The sequence below is a fragment of the Cyprinus carpio genome, chromosome B23 (assembly GCF_018340385.1).
Source record: "Cyprinus carpio isolate SPL01 chromosome B23, ASM1834038v1, whole genome shotgun sequence".
NCBI lineage: Eukaryota > Metazoa > Chordata > Actinopteri > Cypriniformes > Cyprinidae > Cyprinus > Cyprinus carpio.
Genome location: NC_056619.1, coordinates 16,619,662 through 16,641,284, shown reverse-complemented (window position 1 = coordinate 16,641,284; position 21,623 = coordinate 16,619,662). Strand labels below are relative to the sequence as shown.

Below are 21,623 nucleotides of genomic sequence, written 5' to 3'. Positions count from 1 at the left end.
TACACACAATTGCGGTCTTGTTCTGCGACACATGAATGGCAACAATGCGAGTGGTTAGCCACAGTAACCAGAGTTCCCCCCTGCAGCTAGTGGATTAACCCTCTGTCTTTAATTAGAGCTCTAAAGCACTCTCATCTGACTCCTTTTGCAGCCACAGAAATGCATTGGCATTCTTGTCAAAGAAATTTTAAACCATACACTTCCCCTGAAGTCTTTGCAGGTATAGTTTGCAATATTTCTATAAGCTGGTTTCAACACAGCTCTAATAACAATGTGACAAGTATGTAAAGGAACTCACTTTTATTTTATTTTATTTTATTATTATTATTATTTTATTTCTTTTTTTTTATTTTTATTTTTGCATTAGCAGGGAATCTTCTTCTAGGCTGATCCAGTCTAAACTAGTCTGAGCATGCAAATATTGTGTTTGGAATGGCATTAAAATTTAAATTCATCATAGGTGACCTTTTGTATGCAAAACAGCCTGCTTGTGCTGCTATAAACGCCATGCCTGCACTACATAGAAAGTTCATGTTTCTCTGTGGGCTGTGTCACATGTTCCCAGATTAGCAGCCTTGCATGGACGTGACTGGGCATCTGTGGGAAAGGAAGGCATAAAAATGGAGCCCAGTTGCTTCTACTGCTTCAGACCGAAATTAATTCCACCCCTGCTATTGCAGAAACTTCAGTGATGTAAAACATGATTATACATTGGTTGGTCTTTCATATTTTCATAGATTTAGTATACTTTGTTTAAATGTTGATTGTACAGCTCAGATAATCAGTTGATGATTATGTTTGAGTTCATACTGAAATCTTTGAATTATGATTGTAGACTTTGGTATCTTGTCAAATTTGAGGAGTTTGTGACATTTGTTTAGCACACTTCTGGAACTTTTTGTAAGATTTCATGGTTCTTTTTTCTCAGGAGCCTCTATTTAATCCCATTTCTGTCTTTGAGATACTGAGTAGAAATTGAGATATTAAAGAGTTTTATGATAGAAGAGCGGCAATGAAAGGCAGGAATAAAAAAAAAAAAACATTCAGCTAGTGTCTTTCTGTCTGTCTTGCTTTCTGTCTTCCTCCATTGACTCAAGACTCCAACTGTGTGGAAGCACAGAGCATAAATAGCTGAAAAATGTCTTTTCTGTAAGTGCTGGATTTAACCCCTCCGTACTGATCCCCCAGGCTGCTGCTTAATTCTCCAATTTTCAGCTGTTAGAGATAGAATAGGAATAATAAACATCTGAAACACCCAGTAATAATCCATCTGACCCCGCTCCCCTCCTCTGTATGGACACCGAGGCCAGGGTAGAGTTTCAGTCCATCCTAATCTCTGCCAAAGACTCTGCACTCGCCCAGCCGGCTAATGAAACCATATAACCAAACCATATCACCAAAACTTCAGCATCCTACTAATTATCACCACAACACTCGCACACCCACACCCCAACCAAACAAAAATCAATCACACACACATTTTGAACTCTGAGATAAGACTGCATAGAATGTGATAGCATTTTGTATGCAGTAATATGTTCTCCAGCCTCATTCAGTTCAAACAACTGAATCCTTTGTATGGATTTATTTCTCTCCATGTGGAATTCAAAAGGAAACCAGAATTCAAAAGTAAACCAGTATATATGTCAAATCCAGTTCTTAAAAAACTGTCCAGACACACTTTATGATCACGTCAAATATCAAACCAAATATATTGCTTTTAGCTTTATATGTTTTGTTTATGTTCCTGACATTTTTCCAATCTTACTTTGTGTATGGCTTTTACCTTATTTATTTATTTATTTTTTCCTTTTTTAATGATTGACGTATTTTATATTTGTTCAGCTATGGTAGAGAATGAACACTTGTCTTTCAGTGCCATTCTCTCTGTTTCTAAAATGGCATTGTCTAATTATAGACTCATTTTATTTTAGGTGGTTGCTGGAAAAAAATCATGAAAATATTTCCTCTGTCAGCCATGTGCACTCAGCAGTGTACAGCTGTCACCTAAAATGAGACCTGAAAATTAAATCATTAAACAGAATAGTGCAGCAATAGCAGATACATGCATTATATATGTATATATGTGTGTGTGTGTGTGTGTGTGTGTGTGTGTGTGTGTGTATATATATATCAACAGCTTGGGGATGGTAAGATATTTTAAGTTTTTGAAAAAATTCTCAAATGCTCACAAAGCAGCATTTATTGAGTAAAACAGTGTTATATTATTAGAATTTTAATAACTCTTTTCTATCTTAATATATTTTTAAATGTAATTTATTTCTGTGATGCAATGCTGAATTTTTAGCATCCATTACTCCAGTTTTCAGTGTCACATGATCCTTTAGAAATCAATCTAATATGCTGATTTGAATAAGAAGACTTAGTCTTATTATCAATGCTGAAAACAGTTGTGCTGCTTAAATGTTTAGGATTCTTTTCTGAATAAAACATATCTTACTGACCCCAACCTTTAGTATGAATTAATAAAACGTTTTTTCTTGTAATTAGAAATGACTGGGAAAGTCATGGACATTTATTGGTCATAAGGTGTGGGATCCCTGTGACATAGATGAGCGCAGCCTATTTTAGTTTAAAACTGCGACTCACTAGCATTTCATCTTCATTAAGGGGTATGCTGAAGTAGTCCTGCTCTTTTGCTCGCTTAATGAGTACCAGCGGGGGACGACTGCAAGGCTTGCAGCTTCTCATTCAACCAGATTACTTATTACCCTGATTCATCACTGGGCCGTCATTTGTGCACCTGAACCCCCTGCACTGTACAGGCAGAAGACGGCAAAGCTGTTACAAACTGGCATGACCTCTAACAATAAGGTCAGATTGAGATTTTCAGCGTTTTAGGTCATTAGCGGTGTTTCTCGTCCTTTGTGTTTATTTTGGACTCCTGCATTAAGTAAGCTCAGCTGCTCGGTTCTTTAGTACATATAATCTAATATGCTCAAGATATCATGGGGTCAGTGGACATGTGGTGTTTGAGGCTGTACTGGGTGGTGAATTGTACACCCTTGAGGTTGACTTTATGAGTGACACCTGTCAAACTCACTCTTCCCCTCTCTGTCCTTCCTGTTCTAGCTCTGAAGTAAGTCTGCTTTGTGGTCATTAGTGCTGCACTCAGCAGGCTTGCGGTAGCCAGACTGCTTGCCTCAGCATTAATGGTTAATTTTTTCTCTTCTTGTGGGCGATAGAGTGATGGGCCTGCATCCTCACAAGGCCCTGCCAATCTGTTCCCATACAGCCACTATCATCTCCCAATTATAGTCTGCCTGGGAAGAAAAACTGCACCGTTAATAGAGACTGATGCACAGTTAAATGGCGTTTCCGCAGCACACATGGCATTGTGAATGCTTGTATTTAGCATTTCCACTTTTTAAATGGTTGCTTGCGCACTTTTGTGCTACAAAGAGGTGAAATAAAAGGATGAAAATGGGCAGCTACCATTTCACCCCATGCTTTGTGCTGAGCTACAGTGATTTCCACTGGAGCACCACTAAGAATAGTACCGGTTAAGGCTTTTTGTGAGGAAGTTTCTTTTGAAGGGGGGTGGGTGCTGAATGGCAGCATTGGGGATAAAAGACCTTTGTAGGACAAAGGATAGTTTTATAGATGCTGATGGAGCAAGTTGCTGTGTAGAGTTGACTTGGTTACTGGTTGCATGGTGGGCTCTTTTCCTTAGAGGGGTGTCGAACCCTTGCTTTTTTGCCCTTTTTCTTGAAAACCTTCCCACTGTTTTTAAACATTGTAGTCTGGATGCTTTCTGGTTTTTAGGTGTATTTCAAATGAGTTTCACCACCAGTGCATGTGACGTGTTAGATTTGGATGTGACGGATTTGGGTGCACATGGCTGAACACAGCGCTCTAAAAACAGATCGTCAGCTGTGCAGAAATGCTCCATACACAACCTCACACACTCTTTACACTCCTCGCAAATCGTTGAGGAGCTCCAAAAATAAAGGCATTGGACTCTCCAGTCCACCTGTGAAAATGTGGGAGTCCATATAGAATGTAGGTTCCATTACTTCAGACCCCTTCTATGCTAACATGCTAAATGGTCAGTGTGGCAGCTGCAGTCATATCATTTGAACATGACACTTTATGCTAAACTGATTTGTAATGTTAAAATGAAATGAATTATGGTATTAAGTGAATCATTCAGTCATTCAGCATTTTCTTTTATGGTGAAATAGGTACAAAAACAGAGCTGAATCGCTTGAGCATGTCAAACTGGACTTTGGTGTCAATAAAGCGTTCCTGTAACGGTCATGACCTTTGCTGACGCAAGTTCAGTTAACAGCTACAGAAATGAGAGTTAGTGATTGCCTAGAAAATTCTACCAAACTAGGCATAAATGATACAATTTGATAAAAAAAATCCCACAAAAAAAAAAAGATAATATTATAAATAACAACAAAAAAGAAAGAGATCGAAAAAAAATCTAGAAAAAAAATTGTTTTTGGACTCACTTCAAGTTACAATTAATACTGACTTGAGACATAAATTATGCGTTTTCATTCTAAGTTATATATTTATATATATATAAAATTGTGAAAGTCCACTTAACAACTATAAAGTTAACAGTCACTGATCAAAAAAAAGTCTTGAAATTTCCACTTTATTTGACATGAGTGTGAGATATTGTTACAATTTAACCCTTTTAAGATATATTTTTAATAATATATATAGCCCTGAGGTTCAAGTTATTTTAATGACAAATGTTTAAGTCAGTATGGATTTCTTAAAAGTGTATTTTAAATATTTCCTGTTTTGGCTAAATGCATTTATTTGACATGAGTGTGAGATATTGTTACAATTTAACCCTTTTAAGATATATTTTTAATAATATATATATTTCCTCACAAAAATATTTCCTGTTTTGGCTAAACGGAATTTTCCACAGCCATTAAGCCAGTCTTCAGTGTCACATGATCCTTCAAAAATCATTCTAATATGCTGATTGGCTGCTCAAGAAACATTTCATATTATTATGAAAACAGCCATTCTGCTTTTCTGTGGATTTTAACGATTTTTGATCAATAAGTTCAAAGTTCAAAAAGTTCAAAATTCAAAAGAGTAACATTAATTTGAAATAGAAATCTTTTGTAACATTATAAATGTCTCTGTTGTCACCTTTGATCAATTGAATGCATCCTTGCTAAATAAAATAGTTTATATAAACAGAGACTATATTTTAAACGGTAGTTTATCTAAGTGTAAAATGTTAAAGTCTTTTTAACAACTATATAAATGAGAGTCTGTGATGTTGAATTGTCTAGAAATGTCATGTTGGATTCACTTTAAGTTTGAATTGAAGTTCCATACCGGTTTGAGACATATGTGATGCAGTTTGATAATATAATGTTTACCATATATCAAGTATTAGCCAGTGTTTTAGAGTCAGCAGTAATTTTATGATTTTCAACCAAAATAAACATCTTTACGCTTATTCCCTCAGGGACTAGCCTAGCTCAGCCTCTGCCTTTCCCTCCAACACAACTAGCCTTCTCTCTCTCTATTTCTCTCTCAGAAAAATAATACAAGCCTGCACTCAAAGCATGATTGGTCAGCTGCCCCCACACCATAGTCCTCCTCTCATTCTCTCTTTCGCTCTCTTTGCTTAAATAGTTTTAACAAAAAATAGAGAGAGAGAGAGAGAGAGAGAGAGAGAGAGAGAGAGGGAGGGGGATGGGGAAAGCTGGGGGAGGGTAATTGTGTGTGTGGGTGCTCTGTTGTTACTGGTTGGGAGGGAATGAGAGAGGGATAGAGAGACAGACAGAGAGAGAGTTGAGTCGTGTCTCATATGTGGAAAAAAGCATAGTACTGCACACACAAGTCTGTCTGCTCCAGGGATTATCTAACTGCTTTTGAATCTGATGTGAAAAATGCAGGCATGAGTAGGTGAGTCTACTTTAATATTAAACTGGACACTTTACTGCTGCTACTGGTGGTGTTCTTGTCCGAAGCTGTAAATGATTGAAAGTCTTAACTCTGCATTGCACTCTCCTCTACTTCTCCTGATAGCCTGTACTCGTCTTCGTCTTCACTCCGTTTCATTGCATTCTCCCTCCTTTAATGTGAAACAGCCTTTTCTGCATTCCCCGCACTGCATGCAGGTGTTGGTTTGTAAACGAATGGCTCAGCATGTGTGTGCATGTGTTGCGTATATAGATGTGTCAGCCTTCATTCTCAGCAAGTTTAGAGGTTGTTGGTTTAAGATAGTCTTTCGGTCATTGAGCAAATGTAAAAGGATCCATGTTTGAGTTTAAATTATTCCAAAAGCACAATTCTGGAATGAAGATTTGTTTTTCTATCCTTAGATAATTTATGTCCCAATTCTTGACAGTTTTAGTTTTACATAGTTTCTAATTTTTTTGTCATTAAACCAGAAGTTATATGAACATAAAAATATACTATATTAAGTAAAGTGTCACGCAATATCTCATTTTTGTCATGAAGCCAGCATAAACTGTAAGAGAACATCTACAGAAAATATATACATTATTAACTGAAGTTTCATTCATTTTCTATTTTTTGTTGTAAAACCAGCAGTTATGTGAACTGTAAGTGAACATAAACGTAAAATATACTACATTACATAATTCTTTAGCGTATATTTGTTATCACTCATTTATTGTTAACCTGACCAGTTTAGGTTCATTAATAAACTGACCCGTAAAACACTTATGTGATTAAAAAAAAAAAACATATTAACTAAAATAAATTCTATACATTCAAAGTTGTTTGTATCATTATTTAATGTCTAATTTTGTAATAAATGGTGTGCCAGTTGCCATTTAATTTCCTGAAAGCAGAGCTGGAAGCCACGCTGTTTGACTAGCATTATTATGTAATATTTTTCATTCATGTGTGAGCTTTCTTACATGCTCACTTGAGAAGAAATGACGTTCTCCTTTGAAACACACCAAGCAAATTGTTCATGCTGCATTTTGTGATAAACTAAGTTCACTTGATATTGAATTTTTATTATTCATAATAATCATAATAATTTTAAATCTTTGAATCTTTCCATCCAACACTACAATACTATATAATTAAATAAATAATCATATAATCATAAAAACCCTATAAAACACTAAAATATATATATACTATATATATATCATATACTATATACTATATAGTTTTTGTTTTTTTGGAATTTTTCATTTTCATTCTTTTTGTGGTTGCCAATATAGTTGTTCTTTTTTTTTCTTTTTGCATCTGTCATAGAAAAAAAAGAGAGATAATTGAAGCAGCAGAGTGTGTGGCTAGGGATGAAATGAGCTTAATTTTGTGAAAGCATGCTCTCTGCTGCTGTTATGAGGCGAGGAGAACGGCTATGGTATGCATGGTGCTTTTTGTCAGGGAGATTTAGAAAGCCCTCTTTAGAAGCTGGACACAGCCATACAATCAGCTTAATGCCCGTGTGCAGGCTCTTAATGAATACCCCGTGTGTGTTCAGCCCACAGTGAGAGTGCCTGTTTCGCCCCTGTCTAAAATTGAGATGACGCCTTTGAAGTTCTTGATGGTTGGTTGCATGCAACTTATTCACGTTTATGCATAATAAACTTGTTTGTTTACATGTCAAAATTATGCAGTGTAGTGTATATGATGACCGTTCACCCCTGCTGATCACTGCTGGTCGTCTTTTTTTTCCAGAAACACGTTTTTTAAAGTCCCAATGTGAGTACAGGCCAGCGATGGACTACAGCCGTATAGACGCTAACCTGGGTTTCTCAACAGAACTGTTACCGTAATCGAGACCAGATCCGCAGAATGCTGAGTCCCATTGTTCCCTATAGTAAGTTAAACATTTTTGACATCAAATAACAGAAAATGCTATAAATAACTTATTGTCAACTCAAAAATTCCCCTACAGCTACTTGTTTAGTTTGTTGGTGAACCAGTTTGAACAATGGTGCATTTTAAAAACAAAATGTTCCAGGTGTCCTCTTAACAATGTTTTAAGCCCCATTATTTTTAGGTATATGTCATGGTTGGTAGGACAGGTGTGGGGGGTGAGCTGATGGCTCTACCAGGAGAAATCTTGCGGTCTGCCAGTGTCATCTCACCATGATTAACCACCAGTGTCCACCTTACTCGCACAGTTACTTCCTCTATCACTGTCCTTTTCTGAATCTGTCTTTCTGTCTCTTATTTTCTGCCTCCCTTTTTCCACTTCTCTTCCCCCTTCTCACTGTTCTCGACTGACCTAATAACTGACGTGTCCAGTTTTAGCCCCCATTCCTAACCCCCCTGCCATGCTTCATTTGAGCTCCGCTCTGGCCCTCTCCAAAACAGCATTGTTTGTAGGCCAGCATGGGGTTTCTTCCCCCAGTTCTGCCTGAAGAGATGCTTTTTTCTCCACTCTTTAGCTCTTCTTCTCTGTGCTTTATAGGCATGACAGTTACATGAAAAGAGGGAGGGAAATCAAACTAAAGGACCAAGGCACCTCAATTTGAGAAGTAATCATGTATTAATGAGTCGCTGGCCTGAATATCTTTCAGCTGGCATGCTAGGTTGTTGCATCAACCGATTACCATTGATGTCTAATATGGTGTTATAATTCCATTTAGTGAGGCATTCAGAGGACCTTTTGTCAGATGTGCCCGTGGAATTAGTTTTTGTTTGTTTTGATAAATTCCTTTTCTCATGCAAACTGAATTCTGTGCATTCGATTTAGAAGAAAACTTGGTTTGATGAGGGGAAAAGGTTTTATAATCAATACTAATGATAATTCCACTTTTCCGTAGAAGCTAATTAGTTGATCCTCAGAATGTGCACACCAAGAAACATTTTATATTAAAATTTAAATTACAGTTTATGTCTAGATGTACCATTTTAGTTTATCTGTTGCAAATTCGTGAAGATCAGTTGTTAAAAAGCCACATTCTTACCTTGGCTGAAATAACAATCTACTTTTACTTTTCTATGATTTCTTTATTATATATATTCCTTCGGTATATATTATAATTTTTTATATTTTAATATTTTATTTGTTGTATACAACTCTAAAGTAAAATAAACATTAAAATCTAATATAAATTTGTAATATACATTTAAAATATATTTAAAAATGCATCAAAAGTTTGGGGTCAGTAATTTTTTAAGATACCTTTTTTTAATACCTTAATTCAGCATTAAATTGCATTGAGTTGACAGGAAAAGACATTTATTATGTTATAAAATATTTCTAATTCAGATAACTTTATATTTATACTTTGTTATGATATGGTTATCCCTGTATAATGAATCAGTCATTTTTAAAGTAAGTTTTTAAATGTTTGTTGTCTAGTCCATCTCTCTTTGCACACTTTATTTTCAAAAATGTCACAAAGCCCTGTCAGAATACTTTCAATTCTTTGAGGATCTGGAAAGTTGTTTGTGTTTTGTTTAGTGTACACATCTTTTAGCCACAAATCTTAGATGGCTAATGTCACAGATCCTGATTTTCCAGTCCTTCAGCATGCATTTGGATTTAGGAACTGGTCTGCTTGTTTGTAAAATTTGATGCTTGTGGGTTGTATGTATGTGCGTGTGACTGTTCACCCTGAAAGTCTAGTGTGATATTAGGACAGCACACAAAGGTGTTAGATATCCCTCCTGTTTACTCTTTGAGCTTTTAAACTCAGGCAAATTCCTTTTTCTCACGGTCGTTCCCAGTCCTGAAATGTCCTTCCTGTTCTTTCTTCCTCATTCATAAGTCACCAGAGTCAGGTGAGCGTAGGGCAGCTTATGCGATATAGATGTGAATAGTGTCACATCCATGCTGGAATTTTCTTTGAGAAGCAACTTTGTGAAGCATTTCTGACATTGGTGTTTATGTTTGATTGGAGAAGACATTTTGTAGTCAGTATGCACATTTGAGGATTTTGTTTGAGGTCTGTTACATGCAGTTGCATGCACTCTCATTGCATCCACAAACAATTATAAGTGTTGCTCTGCTCTGATGAGCACGTAAGTAGGAGCATTCAAAGTTGAAGGAAATCTGAGAGAGATTCCTGGGGCCATGGATACTCCTGGAGGGATTTGGTGCAAAGAATCTGTAATCTGCACTTCAAACACACCCTTAAATCAGTCCCAGGCCAGCAGCCCATGAGTGCTCTAACTCTTGTTGCTCAGGGGCCCTGCTGTCCAGCATATTCCTTGTTTAAAGAGAAACAAGTATTGCCTCAGCTCTCGCTTTACTATGACCTCATTTCTTTCCTTCTCCACACTGAAGGCCCAGGCCGAAGAAGCACTCTAATTGCACGTGGTAAGTCATTAAGGCTTTGAGTTATGTGTATGGGAAGGGGCGCGCTGGATGCCTCAGAAGAAGTGATTAACAACGAGCATCCAACACATCTATTCTAATGAGAGCGACGGGGTGAATGCAGCTCTGGAGGGACATGCGGACCCTTGAGTAAACAGGCAAGGTGCTGAAGTGTTTGTGTGAATGAGCGCGGGGTCATTAGTGGCGGTTGTGAATGGACTTTAATTAGCCCGCAGTGTAGTGAGTGAGATGGAAGAGAAACGGCGGCTGTAGGGAAAGGGGCTTAGAGATACACATTCTGCCTGGGACCGCCCACCTCTGCTCATCATCTCACCGTCGTTGAAGACAGCTCATTAGGGCCGTTGCTGCCACAATTACGCTTCCAATTAAGTCCCGTGCTTCTGAGGGTTATTCTTCTCTGTTCCAAGATACCCCTCAAAGGGCTTGTCCGTGGTTCTCTAATTTAAGATGTAGTTCACTCAGACGTGAAAATTCTGTCATCACCTTTACTGTATGCTGTTGCAAACCTGTATGACTTTAGAACAGTAAGTAAAATGTTGCAGTGTTTTTTTTCTTCTTTTCACATACAGTGAAAGTCAGTGAGGTCCGATGTTGGTTTTGGACCCCACTGACTTTCATTATATGAACAAAAACGGTTGAAATATTCTTCAAAAGATATTTAAATCATAATTTCTCACAGAAGATAGCTTTAACACCCTGTAGCTTCAGCTGTAGAGCACATTGCTAGCAACACAAAGGTCATGGGTTTGATTCCCCCCCAAAAAAAGCAAGATAAAATGCATAACTGTAAAGATAAGGCCATACAGGTTTATAACATTATGAGAAAATGTTAATTTTTGGGTGAACTATTTGTGTAAGCTGAAATGAGTTTTTATAAATTAGGCATTTTGTGTAACATCACAGTATTTTCCAATCTGTAGTCAGTATACGTCTACTCACACTATATGTCCTGCATCCAATTCAGTGTTATTTTAGTATCATATTATGCTATTATAGTTTTTGTTAATATTTTGAATTAGATTTAAAAAAAAAAAAATTTTGTCATTTATACTAGTTTTTGTTTGTCTATATTATAGTCTGTGTTTGTCTGTATTTTGTTTATGCTTTTTAAGTTTTAGTACTTTAGCTTAAACTAAACAAAAATTAGAAATATTGCCTTGGCAACTATACGTTTAATTTTTTATATTTTCTTTTGTTTCAGTTAATATTGATTTCGGTTACACTTTAATTTAAGGTGTCATTGTTACAGTGTAATTATACAGTTAAGTACTGAGTAATATTAATTAACTACATGTACTTACTATATGGTTAGGAGGATTAGGGTTTGTGTTAAAGTTACTTACATGTAACTATGCATAATGAATTGTTATTGTTATCGTAAGTACGCGTAACGTGTAACAAGGACACATTAAAATAATGTGTTACCTTGATTTCAAGTAATTATTTTTTTAGTGTTCAGTTGTACTTAATTATAATAAACCTGAGCCATTCCAAGTCATATTTTTGAGTGCGCACACAGAAAATCCTAACACGGTTGTAGGGTCATTAAATAACAACATTCAATAAACAACGCAGTCCGGGAACTCCGTGAGGGGGCAGGGTGGAAAGGAAGGAGGGAGAGGGGGGAAAGAGAGAGATTGGAAGAAGGGGATGGAGGAGAACAGGGGGAGATGGAGGAGAGATTGGGTAAGAGAGACAGATGGAAGGGGGTGATTGGTCATCACAGAGCCTTAGGACAGCTGTTCTTTGATATATTAGTGGACACAATGACCTAAACCTGGCCTGCGGACACAGAAAATAGGAACCCTGTTTTTCCTAAAGGGGAGGGGTGCCAGGCATTTGGCCATTTGTGGACAAGAATTAGCTGGACAGGGGGATGGGGATGTTGTTTCTAAAATTATAAGCATCTATTCATTCATTCAAACCACCAAGGCTGTGTGTTTCTCTCATTCTTAGCTCATGAGCTGAAATGTGCTGAAATGTAGATTACAGATATTGTGCTTGACAACATGCACTTTCATTTCCCCCCCTAATGTGCCTATATAATTGTTTTGATTTCAGACTTAAAAGAAAATATGTATACAATCTGAAATGTGCAAATATTCAAAATTTTTAATCTTTTTCTCATGAGTAATAGCCTACATTACGTAATACATTTGTAATATTGCTGATTTTTCATTATTCTTATGCTGTCAATATTTACTGTAGTCATCATCAACATGAACCCACAGATTGCAACACTTACAGTGTCCCAAAAGGCCACGCAATAACAACTTCAAAGCTCAAAGATTATGGACTGCAGCTCAAATGGAGGACTGGTGACAGAGAGAGAGAGAGAGAGAGAAGAAAAAAAATCAGATCCTTCACTGCCACTCTAGCAGATAGGCTTCTTCCTCTAGGGACCCCACGGGGCCTGGCTGAAAAGAGCCATGGCGTCTGGCAGTGCGCTGAGGAGCAGGTGTGAAAACTCATAAGGCCCAACGCCTCTTCTGCTATTACATGTTTTTAGGCGCATGATAAGGGAGCAGATGAGCAGAAAGAAAGAGCAACAGAAAGAGACAGAGAGATCATGTTAACCACACTTCTGTAACTAATGCATCACTTTATAAATATTGTCATAGTTATGGCCTATTATGCATGCCTTGTAAATTATGAGGATCTGTTGTCAGGATTTTTGAGGAAGGATCTCACACTCGTTTCTTTATTATTTTCCATCCAAAGATATTTGAAAACTGGATATTCAAAACCATTTTTGTGATTTTTTTAAATTACGATTTCTGTTCAATATATTGAAATATGTAAATATTGTATATCTCAATGCTAGTTATTTATTTAGAATTATAATTATCATTAAAAAGTATACAATTAAACCCTGTATTTGATTTTCAATAACTACTGTAAAGGATCTGCATGACTTTAAAGTGTCCAATAGGCTTCATCATTGACATTTTGCAGTCCCTCTGCCTAAAGCATTGATTTAGAGATGTCTGTTTACGGAATACAAATAAGCTGATGATCAGAACACAGGGTGCCATCTTATCTGCAGTGAGGTGATTAATTCATGTAGAGTCCCTCTGCACTCTTTTCAACCAGATCTACTCTCATCTTTCTCCCACTCTCTCTCCCTCCTTCATCTTTATTCTCTCTTGAAAGAGCCCTTCTTTTGTGGCATCTGCGTCCTTCAAAGGGAGTTCCACACATACCAGCACTGTGGGCTGAGGTTTCAGGACATCATTCCTAACAGGATGCTCACTGTTCAACCATACAACTACCTCTTTTAGGTTGTTTTGATGTTTTACTGACAGAGATGGCTCGTAATTAATCAAATTCTCGTGTGTGCTGTTATTTCTCATCGCTTGCCTTTAAAGTTGTCTCCTATTTCAACAGTTTTAGGGCAGATAAATGCAAGTACACTCTTGTCTGTGTGTCGTTAAGTTGAAGACACAAACTGTGTTTGTAGATTTATTTTTGAATATGCAATGAGGAGGGTGTCTTTTTGTAGATAAACCTACTTAAATCAATGTGTGGGGTTTAGGGAGTGGGTGCCCACAATAATGCCTGATTGGATTGATTCAGGCTGCTCCTGTTTACAACTGGCCCCTGTGCAATCTGCCTGGTTTAATGGCCCCGTGTCCCAGAAGGCTTGTTGCATCCATGTAGGTTTTGTTCCTCAGGGCAGGAAAACAAAAGTGACGCTGCCTGAAAGTGCACATGGACCCCTGGGGAGCTGTGAAAAACTGAGCATCCTACGGCAGCCAGACCTGTTCGGCTCTCACATTGCAGAACCTTCTGCTCCCGCAACCTGCTTGTAGTAACATAGTGGTCAAGTCAAAATCATAACTAATATTTTGGTTATCCTGACTTCCTAGCAGCACTTTATTGTTATCTACTGATATTAACTGATTAGTTATTTTATTCAGTTCACATTTGTGAACTCAAGATGGCACGTACAAACAAACACACGCGCACATTTACAAAAGAGCCCTCAATAAATCCCAGGACGGCACAAAGGCTGTCAGCGCACTGCTGCTGAATAGATTAATAAGATTTCCATAATTAGGCAGGCCTCTGACAATAGGATCCCTCAGCTTTTGTCTCAGGACCAACAGGATTATCAGGCCAGGAGGACGTGCACTGGATGGGCTGTGCAACAATGGACACACAGACAGTAAGACGACCAGTGGAAACATCTGTCTCCCTGTCAGCCTCGGACCGCATAGAGCCACCACGGCAAACCACTTGTCGCAGTTCAAACAAAGCAATGGCCAGGAGCTCCCATGTGGACAATGAAGTTTTGTTTAAATGGCCCTTGAGAATGAAACCATGTTGAGACAAAGCTGCACTCTCCAGCATAATACTTAAACTCATAACATACAGTATTTTGCCGTTTTGTTTATCTGTCTTAATTACTTAATCAATGAAATCTCTCTTTTCTCCAATTATTTATTTTTGTTTTAAGGCGCACTTCATAATTTTTCACTCATTATTTAAGTTTAAATGGAATGAGTTAGTTATGGCTTATTGCAACTAGAAAGTTTTGATAAAGAAAATTTTCAATTATACTGCTATGTTGATTATAAAAGAACGTTCAGTGCAGTACACTTTTCAGTTAGTCAATTGCTACATTCTTTGTACAAAATCCAAAAAAAAAGAAAAAATAATAAAGTCATATTTTAGAAAAAAAACTAAAATAAAATGTTTTGCACTACTTTTAAATTTGTTTAATTAATATTAATATTATTAATATTAGCTATTATAATCAGTAGTATAAACAGTATTTTACTTTATTTTACAGTGCATAATTTCTTATTATATTTATGCTGCAAATGTTTGGGCAAGACAAATGTACAGTTTTCAGATGCCAATAAATAACCTTAAAATGTAAACTGAGAGAATTTAAGAGACCTAACAGAATATTTTTTTGTTCTCGTGTGACTGCAGCTATATTTCTCAAAACGTATCATCTCACTCTTTAATTACATACTTTATAAATGATTCCTTGGCTTTCTCTGTCATTTGTTCACAGAAATAAATGGCCTTCAGTGGTCATTTGCACTTCTACTAGTGTAATTGGACCATCTATTCTCAAATGCCCAGAATGAGTTAATCTCAGCAGCTGTTGTGATTTAAATAGAAACACAGATTAAATCACATCTAGATTATTAGAGTCCCTGCTGAGGCGTAGCTCTAATTGCAGACCAGCTCATCTGTGGTTTATTTCATGCTAATGGATAGCATTTTTAACTGTGGAATTAAGGTTAAATCTTTCTTCTTGAAGCTGCCTGCCCCAAATGGCACTTCCATGTCCAGTTTGGCAGCAGTTTCCCATGTGTCTTGGTGCATGCACACTCATGTAAATTGATGGAGTGGACAGCAGTTTGGCCGCCTGAATGACTTCCCTAATGTCAAGCCCCATCCTCTCAGATAGACTCATGTGTGTGCATGCACATGCACACACAGTGGCCGGAGCGCCTGCTGTCCACTCCCCCTCCTCATTCTCTACCCGTGTCAGGTTTTATGAGCTCCCCTGGGCTGCCATCCATCTCTGTCACACACTGGCCCCATTATTGTGCTCCATACAACACCTCACAAACCAGTCTGCAGTGGGATTGTCCTGCTGTACATATACTGTTTCTACTGATTTTACAATGACCAAATGCTTTACCTGTGTTCATCTTGTTTACAAATTCTGAGGATTTTTTTGTTTTTATCTTGTAGTTATATTTTAAATCAGCTATAGCAGTAAGGTGCTAGTTTTAAGGCTCTAGAAATTAATATGAAGGACATGGTAATCCAATGGCCATCTGGTCTGTTGATGTGATCTTTTGGAATAAATAGCAGGCGTAATCTGAAGACACACATGGGAAGGTTTGCCAACGGGAGGAGCGAGAGTTCAAGAAACAGAAAGAGCACACAAAGGGGGAGGGCCGAGTTTTTGGGAGAAAAAGAGTGAGGTGGAACATAGCACACAGGACTGAAACTTGATTTAAATGGCAATAAAGCAGCAGCTTGCACACTGTGACAGAAGAGTGAATAACTAATCATCACTTTCTCCTCAGATTGCAGCCAGTGATGAAGATTTGCAGTTTATTCCTTTTACCTACTCATTTCCCCCTGTAGCCCTCACCCCAGGCTGATTCCTGACAGTTCAATAATGCCAAGCTATGTGTGGAATTTAGCCAATGCCTCTGGAAGGAGCAGTTGCAGACCCTCATGAAATGGCTGGTTTTAAAACTATTCTCTGCTCCCTGAAATTCTCTAGAACAAGAAAAAAAAAAGTACTTCATATTGAAGGATTTAAATCTTTTTACTATTATAACAGACATAAATTATGCATACTGCGAAATAATTATATTTCTTATGCTGTTAAGATGCATTTTGATTCATTGTGATGGTTCATTTTAGTTAATGTTCTTATGAAGTGCCTTTGAACTGAGATGCTGTCAAGTGTATTGCACTTTTAGAAGCTTAGAAAAGCTCATTTGTTTTATGAGGGGGAAGGGACAGGGCAGAGACTGGATGTGGAAAATAATACTTTTTTATTTTTCCTCACGTGCATTAAGATCCCCTTTATATTAGGCCAGCATAATTAATCACAGGATAGCCAGAGGAAAGGGCATTCCACACTCCCAGTGCTTATGGGAAATGGCCAATGAATAGCACAACTATTTTGTCCACCAGTCCCAACTCCCCCCACCCCTTCCCCAAATCGTCCCCTCCCTCTACCCCACTGTTCCTTTTCCCTCTCTTTCCCTCCCTCTGTCAAGCTGGCCACAGAGGCCTTTTGGAGAATTGCTTTGTGGATGGACTGTGGTGGTGGGAGGGGATGTATTGAGGGAAACATGGACAGACTGATAACAGTTTCTCCTCTGGGAGAACTGCAGATGGCAACACAAGGCTGCTACATGGCTGAGGGCATGAAAGGAGCAAATTCACAGCCCTTTTCTTTTACACATACTGCAGAAAAAGAAAGACTCCCTCTGCATGCATGCACAATACAAAAAGAGTCCTGTCACAAGCAAAATGACAACAAAACAACAAAAAAGCTCTGCTATCAGCCATAATGTGTCTTTAGTCATTTGACCTATTCTTATAATTCTTTGATAGAAAAGAAAATCACTGGATCTAAGACTGATTTTTATGAATGGTATGAACATATGCTGTTGATATATATATATATATATATATATATATCACCAGACAACAGTTTTTGAACATCTATATATATATATATATATATATATATATATATATCAAGTTCTTGCACAATCTGACAAATTGCTGTCTCCGGCAGGCCTATTGAAGATGCACTGGAACCCGGAGCATGCACAGTCCCTGAGCCAGTGGCCTGAGCAGCATTTGGACGTGTCCTCCACCACCTCATCCCCTGCCCACAAGTCTGAGCTCTACCCCAGCCGCAGCCCCTACAGCTATGCCTGGGCAAATGATGACATTTCAGCCCTTACTGCCTCCAACCTTCTGAAGCGCTATGCTGAGAAATACTCTGGCATGCTAGACTCACCATATGAACGCCCTGCTGTGGGCACATACCCTGAGCCTGGAGCCTTTGGGGCCCTTAATGGAGGCCAGAAAAGCGAACTGGAACCTTGGCCTCTAACGCACAGCACTGACGGGGGGTATCCCTTGGTGCCTCCTTCTCATGATGGTCTGTCGGGACCAAAGGTGGTTCCCACATCAGCAGGTCCACCAGGCTCGGGCAACGTGTCAGCAGTTAACAGCAACCTTTCAGACTCGGGATACAGTGGGAGCAGCTCCTGCAGTGGGCCCCATTCCAGTGACTACCCGCCCAGTTATAATGGCACCTACCTCTCATCAGGGTACTGCACCCAACCTAGTTCAGCACTTCCACCAGCGTCATTACATGCCCTTCAGCCTAGCCCCACACTTCTCCCCAGTTACACACCTTCAACCCCTATTTACAACTACCCCCCTAGCACCTACCCTCACCAGACTAGCCTTGCTCCTAGCTACACCCATCCAACAGGCCCTTACATCCCCTCGGGCATAGCCGCCCCTTCTCCACTTCCATCGAGACCCACAGTGGTTGGTGGCAGCTATGGCTATCAGAACAGCAGTCTAGGGGGCTCAGAGCCTGGTGGCTCTCTGAAGAGAAAAGCATTTGAGATGACCCTGGATGAGGAAGATGGAGACAATTCACGCTATAGGAAATATAGCTATGACCCTGTAAAAGCTGGGGGAGAATCTCCATATGGGGTCACTGATAAAGCTGAGTGCCGTGGAAATGGCTTTGGAACAGGCAACACAGATCCTCAAGCCTTTAAGCCTAGTAAACCTTCATCTCAGTCGAGCCTGGAAGGAGACGAAGTGGGGAAGTACAGTGGGCTAAAGTCCTTGGTTTCACCAACGTATGGAGTCGCAGGGGACTACAGTCCACCAGCAGCCATGACTGGAAAGAACGGAAGTGCAGAGCAAAGCTTCTCCCAGCATCGGTCTCAGAAGTGTTCCGATCCCATGAAAAGCATGGAGCCCCAAATGCTGGAGCTAGTAAGCCAGGATCTGCAAGACTGCAGTCCAGCTTTGCTTTGGAGTGAACTGGCTGGGAACAGTCACATCAAAGCAGCACTGGAGGAGGACGTGCTGTGGCCTGTCCTGCGACCCAACCCTGCCATCCGCCCACCCAGAACCGTCCTATTGTTTGGTCCTCAAGGAGGGGGCAAAACCACACTGGTACGATCCATGGCATCTCAACTGGGTGCTACCTTCTATAGGCTGAGTTGTGCAACTTTGGCCTCTAAACTGAAAGGAGAAGCAGAGCAACTTCTTTCCACTCTGTTCTTGGTGGAAACAGCCCGACAACCTGCAGTGGTGCTGCTCAGCGAAGTGGAGGCCATTGAGGAGGAAGGTCTCAGACAGCAACTGCAGGCCCAGCTAGAGAAGATTCAACATGGTCAGAGCAACCTGGTTCTGGTTGTGTGCACCACGAGACGGCCTGATTTGATCAAAGATCCCCTTATGCGCTGCTTCGCCAAGCGTTACCACATAGGCCTGCCAGATGGAAACACACGCAGACATGTGCTTCTGCAGGCGCTGGCACCCCAAGGCTGCAGTCTGGGCGAAAGGGAGATGTCAGCAGTACTGCAGCGTTCAGAAGGCTTCTCCATCTGGGAGCTGCTGCAGCTCTGCCAGCAGGCTCTGGCATCAGCTTCTGCCTCTGCACCCATGCCCCTGCACGGCCTCCCTTCATCACTTTCTTCCCCTACCTTCCAAGACTTTGAAAATGCTTTCTGCAAGGTACGGCCTCACAGCACCCCCAAAGAAATGGACACTTGTATGGAGTGGAGCAAGGTTTATAGCCACTGAGAACCTAGTCAGCCACTGGTTGGGGACTGCTAAATGTTTTTCTTTTTTTAACTACTTGTTGCAGCCAAAAGAGTGGGACTTGAAATGACAGTTTATGGTGGGGAGGCATTTTGGATTGAATGCATTTAATCTAGGGAACATGCCATGGTGTGTTGTTTTTCTATAAATATACATATACTTTATTTTTTTTCCCAAAGAAATGAAATATTAGGCCTTTCTTGAAGGGGCATTTATTAGTTGCTTGGCATATCTGATAGAAAGTCTGAATTATATTTTGGAATTTCACTGTAATTCCAATTAGCCTTGATCCTGGACTAAACCTGGAGGTTATCTATAACTTGACTTTTCCTGAAAAATACCCCCATTAATTACAACTCTCAGGATCCTATTTATTGCCAGTCCACTCCAGTGGTGTTGTTTTATTTGTGTTGATTTTACTTTGATCATTTGGTGTTAAAGGGCTTAGGATATATCAAAACTTTGTTTGTACCAAAAATGCTCACCAACATTATAATGTCCGAGTCACAGCATTCACCAAAATGTATTTACTGTTATGCAACCTCTAAGGGAAGAAAGCAACAGTATTTTACAAAGCTGATTGTTAGGCCGCGGTCAAATCTTGTGCACTTTGTCAAAATGGTCATTTTACCAAAAGAGTATGCATTGCTACCCAAAAAGTATTAAAATGCTAATCCATAGAAACTCAGATAATAGAAAGACAGACTTTTACTGTTGGTACACTTCTTTCAGAACACTTTGTTGAAGATAATACATATTTCCCCAAATACAACAATATGTAAACAACCAATCACATTCCTCACAAACTTGTGAGAGCCTTTGTGCAGGACCCTCAAACACAAAAACAAGCAAGGGCCCGTGAATGACTATTTTCTCTCTTCTGCTTTACTCAGTTTATTTTATTAGTATATGTAGTCTTGTTTGAAATACTCAGGAAGAATTTCTTTACCTCAGAAATGATAAATAAAGAATGTATGTAATCTTAGGGTCTTAGTAGTAAGCATTGATGTTGGAGGTGAGCAACAGACCTAACACAGACCTGTAAACACACTGCATCTGTGCTGTTACCTCTTAGGTAAAACTTGAAAATGCTACAAAGACAAACAATGAATGTAATTCAGGTATTTCAGAGAATATCTGATGCCATAAATCCATGTTTTTAACTCTCTATGAAAACATTTTCCCTTGTCCTTACCCTTTATTTTTGATGTAGATTTTTGATGGAGTGATGATTGTCTTCATGAAGTGTTATTGTAGATGGCAAACAAGACAATTGATTTTGTTGGACAAACTGTTTTCAGAAACCAAGGTACAAAGCATATGTCAGTGCCCTTCTAAAACAACCAATGTAAGTACTTGAGGAGCAAAAAAGAAACAACCCAAAGATCAGAATGAGAATGTTTATATATATATATATATATATATATATATATATATATATATATATATATATATATATATATATATATATATATATATATATATATATATATATGCATACATAATTGGCAGCTAATTATGTCTAATCATAACTTGTGTTATACCATCATGTGTAGTGTATAAAGTTGGAGCAGCCTCTACCAATGTTTAAAATGTTCATCTTTTTTGGTTTATAAGGTACATAAAAGTTGCATGGAGTGATCAGATGTTTTCAAACCACCACTGCTGAAGAAACTGAGATTATTAAGTTTATTATTAAAGTTAACAGCCGCTGATCACTCCTTTACCCCCAGCACACCCTATCCTCTTAGCACAATGGTTTGTCCCCTTGGTTGCTGGCCCTGTACAGCCATGTGGTGAACTGATTTCCCACCCCCCGTTCCTCTATCTTACACACACCCTTTTGGAGAAGCCATATTCTGACTGACCTATAGCACTGTTCGGCTCTTTAAGTACAGCTGGTGGCTTTACTTATGCCACACAGGTCAATCAAAATGACCCCAAGAGCACATATTGATCAGTCCTGGATAGGCAA

The 21,623-nt window shown here is 38.9% G+C and overlaps 1 protein-coding gene across 3 annotated transcripts; it reads left to right on the top strand.

Moving 5' to 3' along the window:
* Nucleotides 1-5,748: 5,748 nt before the first annotated feature.
* LOC109053032 (fidgetin-like protein 2) lies at nucleotides 5,749-21,054 on the top strand. Of its 3 annotated transcripts, XM_042750914.1 has the most exons (4): nucleotides 5,749-5,913; nucleotides 7,478-7,543; nucleotides 7,675-7,816; nucleotides 17,583-21,054. In XM_042750914.1, exons 3-4 carry the CDS (start codon nucleotides 7,792-7,794, stop codon nucleotides 19,628-19,630), a joined length of 2,073 nt encoding a protein of 690 aa, XP_042606848.1. In that variant the 5' UTR covers nucleotides 5,749-5,913; nucleotides 7,478-7,543; nucleotides 7,675-7,791; the 3' UTR covers nucleotides 19,631-21,054. The 3 variants fall into 3 exon arrangements, with proteins under 3 accessions (XP_042606848.1, XP_042606847.1, XP_042606846.1); XM_042750913.1 differs by lacking the exon at nucleotides 7,478-7,543 and having other exon boundaries at nucleotides 5,749-5,909; XM_042750912.1 differs by lacking the exon at nucleotides 7,478-7,543.
* Nucleotides 21,055-21,623: the final 569 nt, after the last annotated feature.